This window comes from Mytilus edulis, chromosome 10, assembly GCF_963676685.1.
Source record: "Mytilus edulis chromosome 10, xbMytEdul2.2, whole genome shotgun sequence".
In the NCBI taxonomy this organism is placed as follows: domain Eukaryota; kingdom Metazoa; phylum Mollusca; class Bivalvia; order Mytilida; family Mytilidae; genus Mytilus; species Mytilus edulis.
Window position 1 is genome coordinate 55,413,405 of NC_092353.1, and position 14,292 is coordinate 55,427,696.

Here is a 14,292-nt window from a genome sequence, read left to right on the forward strand (position 1 = left end):
TTCCCAAACAGTCGGTGCAATGAAAAAGTGCAGCAAATCCTGCATTGAGCTAGATTAAAATCATTGTACATTTACAAGAAAATGAAAATTATGAAATGTAAGAATAGAACTTTAGACTCTATACTGTTGAAACATTAATTTTTTGTTGGGTTAAAATTTCGTGGTTTTGTCTCTTTATAGTATTTCATGGGGATTTAATTTCGTGGTTTCCAGTAAAAGGAAGCGATGTTATATGTAGGTAAAATTTTCGTTGTTTTTTTTTAAATTTCGTGGATTTATTCATGCCATAAAATAAACAAAATTAAATCCTCCACTAAAATTTCTGCTTTTACAGTATGTAGGATTCTAATATAAATAGCTATAATATATATTAATATCTACTGAAACTTAGCGCTTTCAATAAGCCGATTGTTGACTATCTAATAAAATCATTCAAAAACAATTTACAAATTGCATTTTTTTTTTTATGTAGAAGGCTTTTTGCTCCTCTGAATAAACTTATCATATAAAGGCTAAGATGTCCTATAAAGTTCTAAAGTTTGAGAGTAGACTTTAAAATCTAAGGAAATATAAACAACAAATATAAACAAAAAGAAGAACAGTTTGATATCTAAAGGTTTCAGATCTACGAAGAAAGTTGAAATACCATTTCAGAACTTTATCAATTTCAGTTATGTATCAAAAGAATTGTAATAAATAAAACTTAAAACATATAAAGATATTTTTCTTCCTTTGTTCAATTATGAATGATTTTATTTTCTTATTTGCTATTATTTATGTTAATCTCTAATTGAGAAAAAAATCATTATTTTGCCAGATAAGCTAAATTTCATCTAGCATTTTTTTCTTCTTTCTGAAATGGTATTAGAATGACAAGCTATCAATACATGTACTACAAGAGCTCCTTTAAGTTCTAACAAGTAAAATAGAATAATAGAATATAAATAATTTTCAGCTTTGATAGTATTTTAATGCATAGAATATAAAGACAAAGAGCTGATAAACTACTTTATAAGAGATAGACTTTAACATTGCTACAATCTACTGTAGTTTTACTTTCAACAAACCTTCATTTAACAAACCCATTAACTCGGTATCTAAAACAAAATCAACAACAACCTCTTACCCAAAGCTACATCTTTATATAACATATATAAATATATTTTATGTGTGTCATCATGTAAATAACAAATTCTATCATATAAAATTAAACTCACATGAATGCAGATACCTATACAGTATTCACAATTTCAAACAACAAATATATGATGAAAATTAAAATCTGAAACTATCCATATTCTATCCATTTTAAAAATATACAAGAAATCATATTCTGATTGATAAATTTTGAAAATTACTAAATAGATTTTCAAAATTCCCATATTGCATATATGAAAAACACAAGTAATTATCTTATTTCTTAGATGATTTCAATTTGAAGCTATTTATAGCATCATTAAAATTCCCAGTATTTTTCCTAACTTTTTGCTCAACTTACCGACCCACGACTTGAATATGCTACCAAAAATCTTGCGTTTACTAGAATCTTCCATTTCAGTGAAGGCGATGAAGTTGAAATGACGTAACAATCTGGCAGAGATTGGATTCCTGCCACCACCAGGTGGTCCCATGGCGCAACAGAAGTTGACATCTACTAAGTTACGGAAGTCACCTGTAAATAAATCATTAAACAATTTAAGAGGGTGGTAAAGGGTTATTTCCGTTCAATGTGTTTTGCCATTTTATTTCATGTGCAGCTGTGAAAAAGGTTCAGTATTCACCGTGTTTTGTGAAATCAGTAAAAAGATCAACGTGCAAGACATTTTTAATTGTTCGTTCATCGTGAAATGGCAGTTCTATTTCACGTTCTTCCGTGCAGACACACCCCCCCTTTTTACGCCCCTATTTAAAATAATGCAATATTCTACTATTTACCAACATAACTAATACATTTTGACTTTTTAAATCACAGTTAAGAATTCAGGGAACATATGATATTTTTTTTATACTTAATAAATGAAAGAAAAAGTCAAGAATAAAGAAAGATTTGGAGTAAAAGTCATTCTGAGAGCAACCTAACTTAAACCCTCCTTTTTAAGACTTGGGAGTTTAGAACTTGAAATATTGTATAAACAACTATGATTTATTGAAAATCATATGTTGACCTTTAGATGTTTAAGGTTACCTTATATTGTTAGGTTGCTGTCCCATTGATATATACCGACATCTTTTATCATATGAAAGTTCACATAAAATTGAGAAAGGAAATGGGTAATGTGTCAAAGCAACAACAACCCAACCATGGAGCAGACAACAGCCGAAGGTACATTATTCATTCGGTGTCATTTAATTTTCAAACTTTAAATCAATGCTTAATTTTGTAAGCAGAAAAAGCAAAAGTTTATGAAGCATGGTCTACGAAACTTTTGGATCGTGCATTATTCACAAAAACAGTATTTTTTTATAGGATTTTGATTTGATTTTTTGTGTTTCAATGCTACTTGAAAGTACCTTTGGTCTTTTTTGTGGCAGCCAGTTTTTTTTTATAGAGAAAGCGGGAGTGCCCATAGAAAACTGACAATCCTAGTCAATTAAGATTGGAGTTGAGTGCACACGCAAGAGCGGGGTGTTTGAACTCCCAACCTCAGTGTTGGCTGGCTAGTGATTACAGAAGAAACTACTTCAGACCACTCAGCCACAGGGGCTCTATTTTTTTTTTTTTATAAAACTTACCAATCTGTTTCCTGTCGTACCATCCTTTGAAGTCCATCCATTGTCTGATCAACTCTATTGGAGGCTGGGCACCATATTCCTCTAATGCTGGCATGTTCAAATCATCAATAAAGAAGATAAAATATTTGCCAAGTGGTGGTCCAAATACCCCTTTACGTCTGTAATATAAAAAGGACAATTTTGATTGCATAAAAGGTTTAAACATAACAATAGTCTCAAATTATGCATATTATAGCCGACTATGCGGTATGGACTTTGCTTATTGGTGAAGGCCATTTATTGACCTATAGTTGTTGATTTCTGTGTTATTTGGTCTCTTGTGAAGAGTTGTCTCATTGGCAATCATACCACATCTTCCTTTTTATATACAAGTAGAAATACTAATGAATTATAGCAATATACAACTCTCTAATTCTTAGCTGTTTTTTTCATTATAACAAATTGGTTTTTTTTATAATTAATATGGGGTTTTCTTGTTTTCAGTTTTACCCATCAATATTCAAATATGAAAAACTAATTTCAAACTTGTTTTATTAGTTTGACATAATGATGACATGAAAAAGATGTTCATGCCAGAAGATGCCACATTTTTTATCCAGAAAAAAACATAAAAAAAATAATTGTTTACTAATCAAATGTAATCTAAGAAACAAATTATATGACGGCTCCTTGACAAATACAACATTTCTCCAACCTCAAACTATTCAAATTACTGGAAAGAATATATTTAAAATTTCTTTCTATTTATATAAGTTACATTAGGCTTTTGGTTCTACTGGCTCTAGAAGAGCAAATATGAGACTATTTATTCTTTTAAAAATTACACTGCAATTTTTGCTGTCTAATTGAATTTCTACACCATCATATACACACCTCTTGTCAAGTTTTCCATCTATCAGATCTTGCGTCTGATTGGCACTAGTTTTAGCAGAGAAGACCATGAATTCTGGAATATATTCCTTTGGCATTTTTGTTCCAAGTTTGTCAGCAATAGTCAGTGTTTTACCAGTACCTGTTGGACCCACAGACATAACCTAAAACAAAAATGTAGCTGTCATTACCGTGGGTCTCATTGGGGTGTAAGCGTGACGCGTGATTGCCGATTTTTTTGTAAGCGTGACACGTGAAAGTCAAATTATTGTGTCGTGAATACAGGAAATGAGGTCTTGCGGGACCCAGGAAATGACAAAAAAATGAGAATTGCTTACTTAAATAGTGTAAGCGGGATACGGGAATCTGACAAAACAGTAAGCGGGATCCGGGATCAGAACCCCCCAATGAGACCCCATTACCTCAAGCAAGAAATGTAACATCAAATTTTCTCACTAAATCTATTTTTTCTTGTGGTACTTGAAGAAATCTGCTGGTCCTCATTATAATTTCTATTGCAAAATTTCAAAATTGTGTTGGTACTTGGCAAATTATTGTTGTTAAAACAATGGGAACATCCCTTTTCAAGAATCTTTAGAGACATTTATTTTTCAAGATCATATTAATTAACCAATCCAACATTAACAATGGATTAGAATTAACCAGTGCGTAATTAGCAGGGCTTTTGTTTTAGGCACAAGCGCCTAGTTATTCTGGAAGCAACGCTTGCTTTGAGCAGCACATTAGATCAGTGAAAATGGAGTTGTGGCTTTCACTAAGAGTCTTGGCTACTTCAGTTGTGAATAACTGCCGATTTAATGAATATTTGCAAGCATGAAGAAATTTGTAGATATTGCGTAAACTGTTATTGCATGAGTGGAATTACAGTTTGTGTGTTGTCTACTAGATGCCTAAAAATAGAATAAAATATTATAAAACTTACAGATTTTTTGTTGGTCAGCAACATTTCAAGAATGCAAGAACTTCTGATATTGTCAATAGTTGGTACGATGATGTCTGAAAACTTAGTGTCTGGAGTGATGGTAAACTCTGGACATCCAATTAACCAGTTCTTCCAACAGACCTGGAAAAAAAATACAAAATATTCATAAGTATGCAGTTTCATACAAATATACCTTAAATTCTACATCTTCCCTGACATAAGTTCTTGCTATTACATCAGACAAAAGTTTTCTACATTTTCCCATTTTTATAGGGATATTTTGCTCACATTATGTGTCTTTTAAATACATATTAGGGTCCTCCACCATGTAAAATACCAAGGTACAAAAGAAATAAAAAAAAACAAGAGCTGTCAAGTTACATCCTTTACTATCAGTAGCATATACCCAAAGAGACCAAAAACAAGTAACAACCAAATGGATAATGGTTAAAATCAAACTGTTTTGGAATAAACAAATCCAACATTTTCAGATATACAACAGAGACTGCAAAAAGGATAAAAATTGGTATTTTGAAATCTTACCTCTTTTTTCTCAGGGACCTCTTCTTCCATTAACTCATCTGACTTACTGCTACTGATCCCAGCATCATCAAGTCTATAGTCATAGATTAGTCCTTCTCCAGGAAATAATAGTTGGAACTAAAACCAAAAATTTAAATGATTGTACAACTGACAATTTTGCATTTTTATTTTTATTATTGTAGTTATTTTGCAATTCACAAACCTAACTAAAAATATCAAAAGCTTAATATCATTCTATACTTATGAGGTACCTGGTAATCAATTCCTTTCATAATGTACAACATTACAAAAAAAAACATTATTTCTTGAGGCTGATCAATTGTATTCAGATTATAACGGGGAAAAAACCCCCAAAAAACTGTTTAAAAAACATTCATTCAAAAGGTTTTTTTTTTCTTTGAGAACCATGATGTATGGCAAATGCAAAACATTACTATCATGCCTTTGCTGAATTACAAATTCACCTGAAAATAGGTTCATTGCTACAATCAAGGAGATTTCCTATTTATAGATCTGCAACTTAAATCTGAAATGGCTGAAATAAGGAACCATTTCCTATATAATACAGATTCAAGGTTTAAGTAGATCGTTGAAATTGCATTACATCAAAACACTTAATAAAAGTACCTACCTTCATTTCAGTCATTTTTTCTCGGACCCAATTAGAGAATTTAGTCCAGCTGTCGTTATCCCCTGTACAGCCTATAGACCAGATCATGGAAAAGATAAACCATGGCTCTATCAGCTCTTTTACTCTATCCAGTCGTTCCTGAGGTATAGGTTTATCTCCCTTTTTAAAATACCAGTAAATGTTAATACATCTTTCATTGCCATGTGCACCATTTTTAAAAATTTTAGCTATCCAAATTTTTCAAACTATAGAGTGTGTTAAATGGTTTTTAATATTGATAAAATATTTCAGGGAACATGTCAATGATGAAAAAAAACATGATGAGATAATAGCAGGTGGTTTGTAAATATCATACATAATTAATCATACTTTGAAATAATATATTTTCATGTATGTTTATGGCATCTAGTATTGTTTCACTTATTTCAATGTCATCTTTAAATATTGCAAGCATTCTTTTCAAGCAATAGAAAAGGGGTTTTGAAGTAAGCAAAGAGAGAAAAAAGTGACTTTATTCATGATTGTATGAAGAAAATATCAATTAAAAATATTCATGCAAAAATGATAAAAATTAATACTAAGAATTGACACATTCAATAATCTTGTCCACTGACAGGAATATTTCAAATCCAACATAACTAATAAAATAATTGAAAAATGAACATGCACTTAATATAAAATTTATCAAAGGCTTGTGACTATCAAATTTAGTTTCTGCCTGTCAGGCATGCATATACTCAAAATACAAAATTCAAATAGCAAAGTCTTTTGTCATGTCAACAGAAACAGACATAATTCCGGAACAAGAATGTGTACATAGAACAGGGATGAACGACTCTCACTATTATTTTCTATGTTCAGTGGACCTTGAAATTGGGGTCAACACTCTACTTTGGCATTAAAATTAGAAAATTTCAAATCATAGGGAACATGTGTACTAAGTTTTAAGTTGACTGGACTTCAACTTCATCAAAATCTACTTTGACCAAAAACTTTAACCTGAACTGGGACAGAGGGATGAACAAACACACAGATTGAAAAACATAATGCCCCTGGCATAAAAAGATCTCATCTAAAAGTTTCAACCTAGGTAATCAGGTATAAAAACGAGGTGAAATGGTGGTTTTTGTTTGATGCCTGTCTGCCATACTGTTATTTGTCTTCTGTTTTTTAGCATAAATTCTGCAAGTGTTTTTCTCTTTTAAATTGCTTCACACATTGTCATGCTTCTGCCTACAAAGCTTACAATACAATATCGGTTTTGCTCATTGTGGAAGGCAGTTCAGTAGCCTATAGCTCTCAACACCATTTTCATCAACTGCTTCAACTTATATTTGAGTCTATTTGAAAAAATGAATGAGCTGTTCAAGTATAATCAATACAAATAACTAATGCCTCATCACTTGCTTCACATGCAAAGACAAAACTGAACATCAACAGATAACCAACAGAAAAAACACAAACTGGTACCCATTGCTCAGATTGAACCAGGATACAGACTTACTACTTCCTCCTGATGTTCCTCTCCCTCCCCTTCTTTAGGGGCACTCAGAAATAATTCCTAAGAGTTTACTCAAAAAATTTAATATGACTAGGAAAACTCATTCATATATATGATTTTTCTACCTTTACATATCTTTTTTTTTTTAAAGAATGCTCAATTGTTTAATTAGTTTACTAATATGAGATATGCATAAGATTTAACTGATCAAGAAAAACTTGTTTTTGACAGGACTTCTTTTTATTTTTCATAAACAGACCCTTTGTTTTGTCTAGAACCCTGCAAATTTGAACACCAACATTTGAACCCCAACATAATAATATTTAGATATAGCATCCATATTTCTTTTGCACAAGAAGTTATAACAAGAATGTGTTCATAGTACATGGATGCCACACTTGCACTATAATTTTCCATGTTCAGTGGACAGTGAAATTGGGGTCAACACTTTAATTTGGAATTAAAATTAGAAAGATCATATCATAGGGAACATGTGTATTAAGTTTCAAGTTGATGTGACTTTAACTTCATCAAAAACTACCGTGACCAAAAACTTTAACCTGAAGTGGGACGAACGGATGAACAAACAGAGACGAACAAACGGAGGCACAGACCAGAAAACATAATGCCCCTCTATTATCGTAGGTGGGTCATAAAAAACATACTGCCTCTACTATCGTAGGTGGGGCGTAACAAAAATAATACTCCTCTACTATCATAGGTGGGGCATAAAAAAAAGTTTTCTTGGGAAGGGCCCAAATATATTTTACTTTTAATGATAAGAATTAAAAAAAATATCAGTATTTGAAACCCATATTGATCAGATGGAACTTATGTAAATCCAAAAAGGCAGTCATATAAATCATTTGAACTGATATTGACTTCAACATTATGCATTTTTTTTAAAGCTTCACAAAAATAGTTTTTGCTGCAAGTAACAATAATATTTGTACAAAATCCCCAATATTTTAACTTTACAAAACTACTTCTTCCATCACCATAATAAATATCTAATATACATTTTATCATACAGTAATCAATCTACAATGACCTATATATACTGTAAAAGTATGATATCTGTGTGATTATTGATAAATCTAAAAGCCCCTCATATAGTCCTCTTGAAACATAGTGTTCACACGAAGTTAAAATCAATATATGAAAATAAATTTCAGATAAATAAAACCATTAAAACTGATACTTTTACAGTACATTGTGTCATATACTATGTGTATAGTTATATTAAAATTTATAACCAACTAGACCATGTGCATTTTCAATGCTTCATCATTACACCCAAAATATCTGGACTGATTTGATACTTACACCTGGGAATTTTACTCTCTATGTACAAAATAACAATTTAGAATATTGATTGATTGATTGTCTTTGTTGAATGCCACTTTAAACACTCTAATGGCTGCCAGTTTTTATGCATGGAGGTTACATTTATTTTCAATTTTATGTAAAGGTTCAACTGCCTATACATTGTCTAAAAAACAACCCAAAATACTGAAAAAGACTTGAATAGAGAATTCTTGCCCTTCAACTCTCTTATAGGCAACCAAATAGTATAAGAAATATGAATATGAAATGGTTAGTTTACTAGAACATGTATATAAATGTAAACGGTTGTAAAAATTACAATCTGGCAGATGACCAAAAGCCAACCCGCCAAAGATATCGCATATCCATCATGCTATATATCAGCTATACAGCAAAACGTATCACATATTCATCATGCTTACATATTCTCTATTTCTAGCCTGGATATATAGTTAAGCCATATATAAAATTACACATTATTTAGCTAAATATTATATATGTGTTCATGCATAGTATTGTGTACTGTTCTAAAACCTTACCACACGTAGCCGACTGGCCTGTGTTTGTATATAGTTTTAAGGTTAAATTAAATCACACATATTAAAAATATAGTATACATATATATTGGGTCTGAACACAACAAAAATAATATATATATCTTTATTAGAACATTAGGTAAATAAAAGAATATATTTTTTTTCCTATTCAATGTAAGGGCTATTCTATTAAAATGTATGTGGGAGGGTAGGAAGGGAAGTTTAAAATTATTGAATGTGGGTCATGGGTCTTTTTTCAGTATGTATCTCTTAGCATTATGCAAAATTATTTAAAAACAAGAATGTGTCCCCAGTACACGAATGCCCCACTCGCACTATCATTTTCTATGTTTAGTGGACCGTGAAATTTGGGTAAACCCTCTAATTTGGCATTAAAATTAAAAAGATCATATCATAGGGAACATGTATACTAAGTTTGAAGTCGATTGGACTTCAACTTCATCAAAAACTACCTTGACCAAAAACTTTAACCTGAAGCGGGACAGACGGACGGACGAACGAACGGACGGACGAACGGACGCACAGACCAGAAAACATAATGCCCCTCTACTATCGTAGGTGGGGCATAAAAATATTCTTGGTTAAAGGGATATTTTGATAGTCCCTTCATTCCCTCCCACATACATTTTAATGGAATAGCGCAAAACAATTTGATATATCTAAAGGCAAAGTGGGTCTGCACAAAAAAAAAAATGCATACATCTGTATAAGAACATTAGGTAAATAAAAAAGTATATCTTTTTACTTATTCATTCTAAACAATTTGATAAAACTTAAGGAACTTTATAGAAGCTTCGTACATTATAACTGAAGCAATGACAAAACCTTTTTTTTTTTTAAATCAAGCATGGTAATTTTCAAATGCTGGTAATTTCTTTTTATTTATCAAAAATTTACATTTTAAAAATGTGTATCTTCTACATAAGCTCAAAAAGCAATGTAATTTAATGATGTAATTTTCCTTTTATGATTCAATAAGAATTATAGGTAATATTTCAAACCTCACACACTAAAATGTAATGGTTGGTTAACAACAATGTAAGCAAGGATAATTTAGTCAACAGTATTGTGTCAATTTTATTTTGGTGAATGAAGATAGAAATCACCCACAATTCCATAAATTCAGAAAAGGAAATTAAAATTACAATATTACTTTTAAAAATAAGCGTTTGGACTGTAAAAAGCAAATCATCTTAAAATGTAGTAAAAATAATTTTAAAGGATCACAAAGCAAAACAAAAGATAAAATTCTTATAATTTAAGCATATGCAAAAACTTATAAAAACAAAAAAACAAATGTTATATATGTTAAGTATAGAGGCACTGATGATTCATTTTTATTAGTAAGGTACCAGTTTTCATTGATAAAGGAAAACCAAAAATTCATATGTTCAAATAAAGAAACAATTTTCAAAGGTTTGAATGCAGATTTTGGCAAACCAACAAAAATCAAATATCCACATACACAAATTTTATCCATTTCACAAAAATTGGTACCAACAAAAATAAATCCACAGTATTGACAATTTTTAAAAACTTTTTCATCAGAGATGGTTGTCAACTAGACCATAAACATCTGCAACTTCTTTTCAAAACGGAAAATTAGTTTTTATTTTATTAGTATGACATTAAAGCAGCTTCATGTAAGTAAACCAAGATAATTTTTTATTATCAGTTAATAATGATAGAAGAAAAAAATCTTATAAATTTTTTTTTTTTATAATTTTTTTTTTAGAATTGCAGACATTTCCTGGTGATATTTCAAGTAAAGGTCCCATTTAAAAAAAATTCTGAATACAAAAAGATAGTTCTTACCTCCTGAGGGACAAATGGTGTGAAGAAACACTCCAATAACTTCAGCCAACTGAACACAAGGTTACAGTCCACAGTGTCAACAACCTCTCGTATGTTCTTTCTGACAAATTTCACAACAGGCTACAAAAACAAATTTTTAAATTCAATACATGTACTATTAAATTACAGTACTTGTAATGAACTCAAACAATAGTTTTCTCTATCAGATACATAGGTCTATATAAAAGTATATATGATAGCCCCCAAAATTGATGTTGACCATGGACTTTTCTATTTACCATTTCCGGTAATATAGACCATTTCTATATCAGATAAATAGACCTACATGAAAACAACTCCAGGAACGAGATTTTCTTGCTGTGCTGACGACCCATTTGGTGACCTTAGGCTGTTCTGGTCTATTGGGTTGCTGTATCATAGACACATTCCCCATTTTCATTCTAAATTTTACGACAGCCCTCAAAATTGATATTGACCTTAGACTTCTCAATCTACTATAAATATAGACCATGCAAGTTTCTTATTTACCTTTGATATGGACCATATAAGTTTCTACTTATAATAGACCCGAAATATAGAATTCAGTCCATTTGAATTTTCACTCTGACAGACCCAATCTAATTCGTTATTTGATTGCTTATTCAATTAGGTAATATAGATACAATGGATAAGCGTCAATTCTCAAAGGAAACCATGAGTCTGGAAAATGATGTTGTGACAATGGTTAAATTTTTTTTAAATATATTTGTCTCCATATCTACATACCTGTAGAAAACCATCAAAGAGTTCTTTCAGTTGATCATGATATGGTTCTATTGGTTCTGGTAATTTTCTCAGCCAACATTCTACAAATGGTGGAAGTCCAATGTAACTAGGCTCTAAGTAGACCATACCACATCTACTGACCGTTGCTGGGGAGGCCACAGCTAAATCTGATACTTCAAACATCATAGTCATGTGCTGCAAATAAAGCAATTCTATTGGTTATTATTTCATTATATAAAATGCAAGGACCAATCAGTAAATTTGAACTTGTCCAGATAATCAGTCAACCAAGCTGATTAAAAATTGCTTTCACAAAACCAGCATTGAACAATTGCAACATTTGGATAACACTACGTTTGTTGGTGGTCAAGTAAGTGTTGCAATTTTTATTTTGCATGTTTTCATGCAATATGGTAAAAAACCCAATGTAGAAGCTATTTTTTTTATTTTTTTGTTCATCATAAAATGGCTTATCCCTTTAGATCCCAATCACAAGATGAATCTTCTGCAAAACAATATCAATATTCTAAAATATGGATAGACACCTTTAGAAGGGTTAAACCAGGTTAAAATTTTGCCCAAACACATATAAAGACTTAAATTGATTGGTTTATCAAGAATGATATGCATGGTTTTTTTTCCTTTTCCAAGAAAGAAGTTCTACTACATAGTATATCAAAATGAATATAATTATACTAATTTTTAGCTCAAAATACTGGCATAATCTTACAGATTCTTTTGTATTTGAACACAAAAATTCAGACTTTCATGTTAAAAAAAAACCCCTGCCTTTGCTAAATCTAACAAATATGCTATAAGTGTGCACATAAGAGGATAGACCTTGGTTCAGGGAATTAACCCTCTAAATCAGTTATGCGTTTTTTTACAGCCAAGTTTCATCAATGTATTTTAAGCACTTACCTTAAAGAGATTGGAAATAATCTATGTAGCCTAGAGGTGTAACACCACTAATTCGGGCCCGGCCAGAAAGCACATACCAGAAAGTAGTACATATTTAACACAAAATAGTTTCTACGCATGAGTGTAACTTTTTAAATATGTAGAATATTTAGGTATTTTTGGTATCAAATGAAAGCTGCAGGACTGGTGGTCATTGTAGAACACTTTTGGACTTTTAATTTTCATTATTAAAAAACTGCACCAAATTTTAAAAAGAGGGTACATTTTGTCTGTTTGTCAGATCTGAAGTACCTGTTTTGGTACATCCGAAATTCCGGGAACCAGTTCTTTCTTATATGCCATTAAAGGTTTGTTGAATTTTTCAGTACAAGACACCATAAAGTGTTGCTTTGACATGTAATGATTGCCACTTTATTTGAACTTAAAATAAAAGAGGTGTGCCTACTTGAAATGGAGGAATTTAACATAGAAAGCAATGGGACCATGAATTAGTGGTGTACTTCCTAGAAGCTTAGAATATATTCATGAAAATGTCTGACACAAACGTACTGATGATTTTAAGAGTTATTTACCTTAAACTAGGTCTACCTCCTCAAATGAACGCAGAATTATAGAAACTTATACAATACATACATCTGTTAACTTTATAATTTCACCACTGCTGAGACAAAGTTTCTTGTTGTCATCCAATACTGTGTTCATGCTCTCAATCCATACAGCATCTACTGGGCCATCAAAAACATACCACCGTTTTAGTGTGTCAGTTGAAGAACTACCAACTCTGATTAAAGTTGATAAGATACCATCAGTCCTGGAAAAAAAACATGAATCACTTTTTAATAAATTAACTTTTGGTAAAGTTTATCAATGGCATGATATATTTTTACTTTACCCTTTTACATGACTTAACATCTATCAGCACTTACTTTGTTCTATCAAGACATACGGAACGCAACAGGGTTAATCGCAATAATTTAAACTAGCATTTCTAAATTTTTTGTTTAAATTAAACAGGATTTTTCTAAAATGACAAAATCCTAATAATAAATGCATGCAATAGTTTCTGAATTTACAGTATATAAATTATACTTTGACATTATAAGCTCAGCTAAAAAGTGACTTCTGCAAAAACTTACCATTCATGAGTCATGGCATCAAATTCACCATACAACTGTCCCATAGTGATGGATTTGGGGTTCAATATATAGGTCATAACTGGATCAAATATAAAGCCAGCTGGTGACATTTCTCCTTGCAAAGCTGTGCAGGCATTCTTTAGGACTTCATAGCACTATAGATAAAAAATATAAAAACTATAAATATTGATAAATATCATACATTTCAAAATCTGATTTAAAGTGTTTCCCAAACTTTATTTAATGTAAGAGTTTATATATACTAGTTCAGTGATAATGAACGCCATACTAAACACCAAATTGTACACAAGAAACTAAAATTAAAAATAATACAATAACAAAGGCTAGAGGCTCCTGATTTGGGACAGGATAGTTATGATTCACTGGCAGTCTCCTTTTTTTTTTATATCTTTTACCAAATTTGTAATATATTACAGTATTTTTGAATATTTTTTTTGTGTGTGTGTGTATGTGTTGGGAAGCCATAGAGATTTAAAATTTAATGCTGATAGAAAATGGACAAGGCAATTTTACACTACAGAAAAAAGATT

General features: G+C 31.1%; 1 protein-coding gene across 11 annotated transcripts in view; it reads right to left on the reverse strand.

The window, feature by feature from the left end:
* The window catches only part of LOC139492172 (dynein axonemal heavy chain 1-like), a 112,928-nt gene that overhangs the window by 52,562 nt on the left and 46,074 nt on the right, over window positions 1-14,292 (reverse strand). For 3 of the 11 annotated variants that reach the window (XM_071280326.1, XM_071280327.1, XM_071280325.1), the window contains exons 37-48: window positions 13,742-13,896; window positions 13,239-13,416; window positions 11,685-11,879; window positions 10,920-11,039; window positions 7,225-7,281; window positions 5,721-5,879; window positions 5,090-5,206; window positions 4,547-4,687; window positions 3,607-3,767; window positions 2,734-2,891; window positions 1,499-1,672; window positions 1,068-1,097 (exon numbers count right to left, since the gene is read on the reverse strand). In XM_071280326.1, coding sequence (XP_071136427.1) covers window positions 1,068-1,097; window positions 1,499-1,672; window positions 2,734-2,891; window positions 3,607-3,767; window positions 4,547-4,687; window positions 5,090-5,206; window positions 5,721-5,879; window positions 7,225-7,281; window positions 10,920-11,039; window positions 11,685-11,879; window positions 13,239-13,416; window positions 13,742-13,896 — 1,645 coding nt within the window. Of the gene's footprint in view, window positions 1-1,067; window positions 1,098-1,498; window positions 1,673-2,733; window positions 2,892-3,606; window positions 3,768-4,546; window positions 4,688-5,089; window positions 5,207-5,720; window positions 5,880-7,224; window positions 7,282-8,547; window positions 8,566-9,086; window positions 9,105-10,919; window positions 11,040-11,684; window positions 11,880-13,238; window positions 13,417-13,741; window positions 13,897-14,292 lie in introns of all 11 variants that reach the window. The other 8 variants (XM_071280336.1, XM_071280335.1, XM_071280334.1 and 5 more) reach the window with 5 other exon arrangements.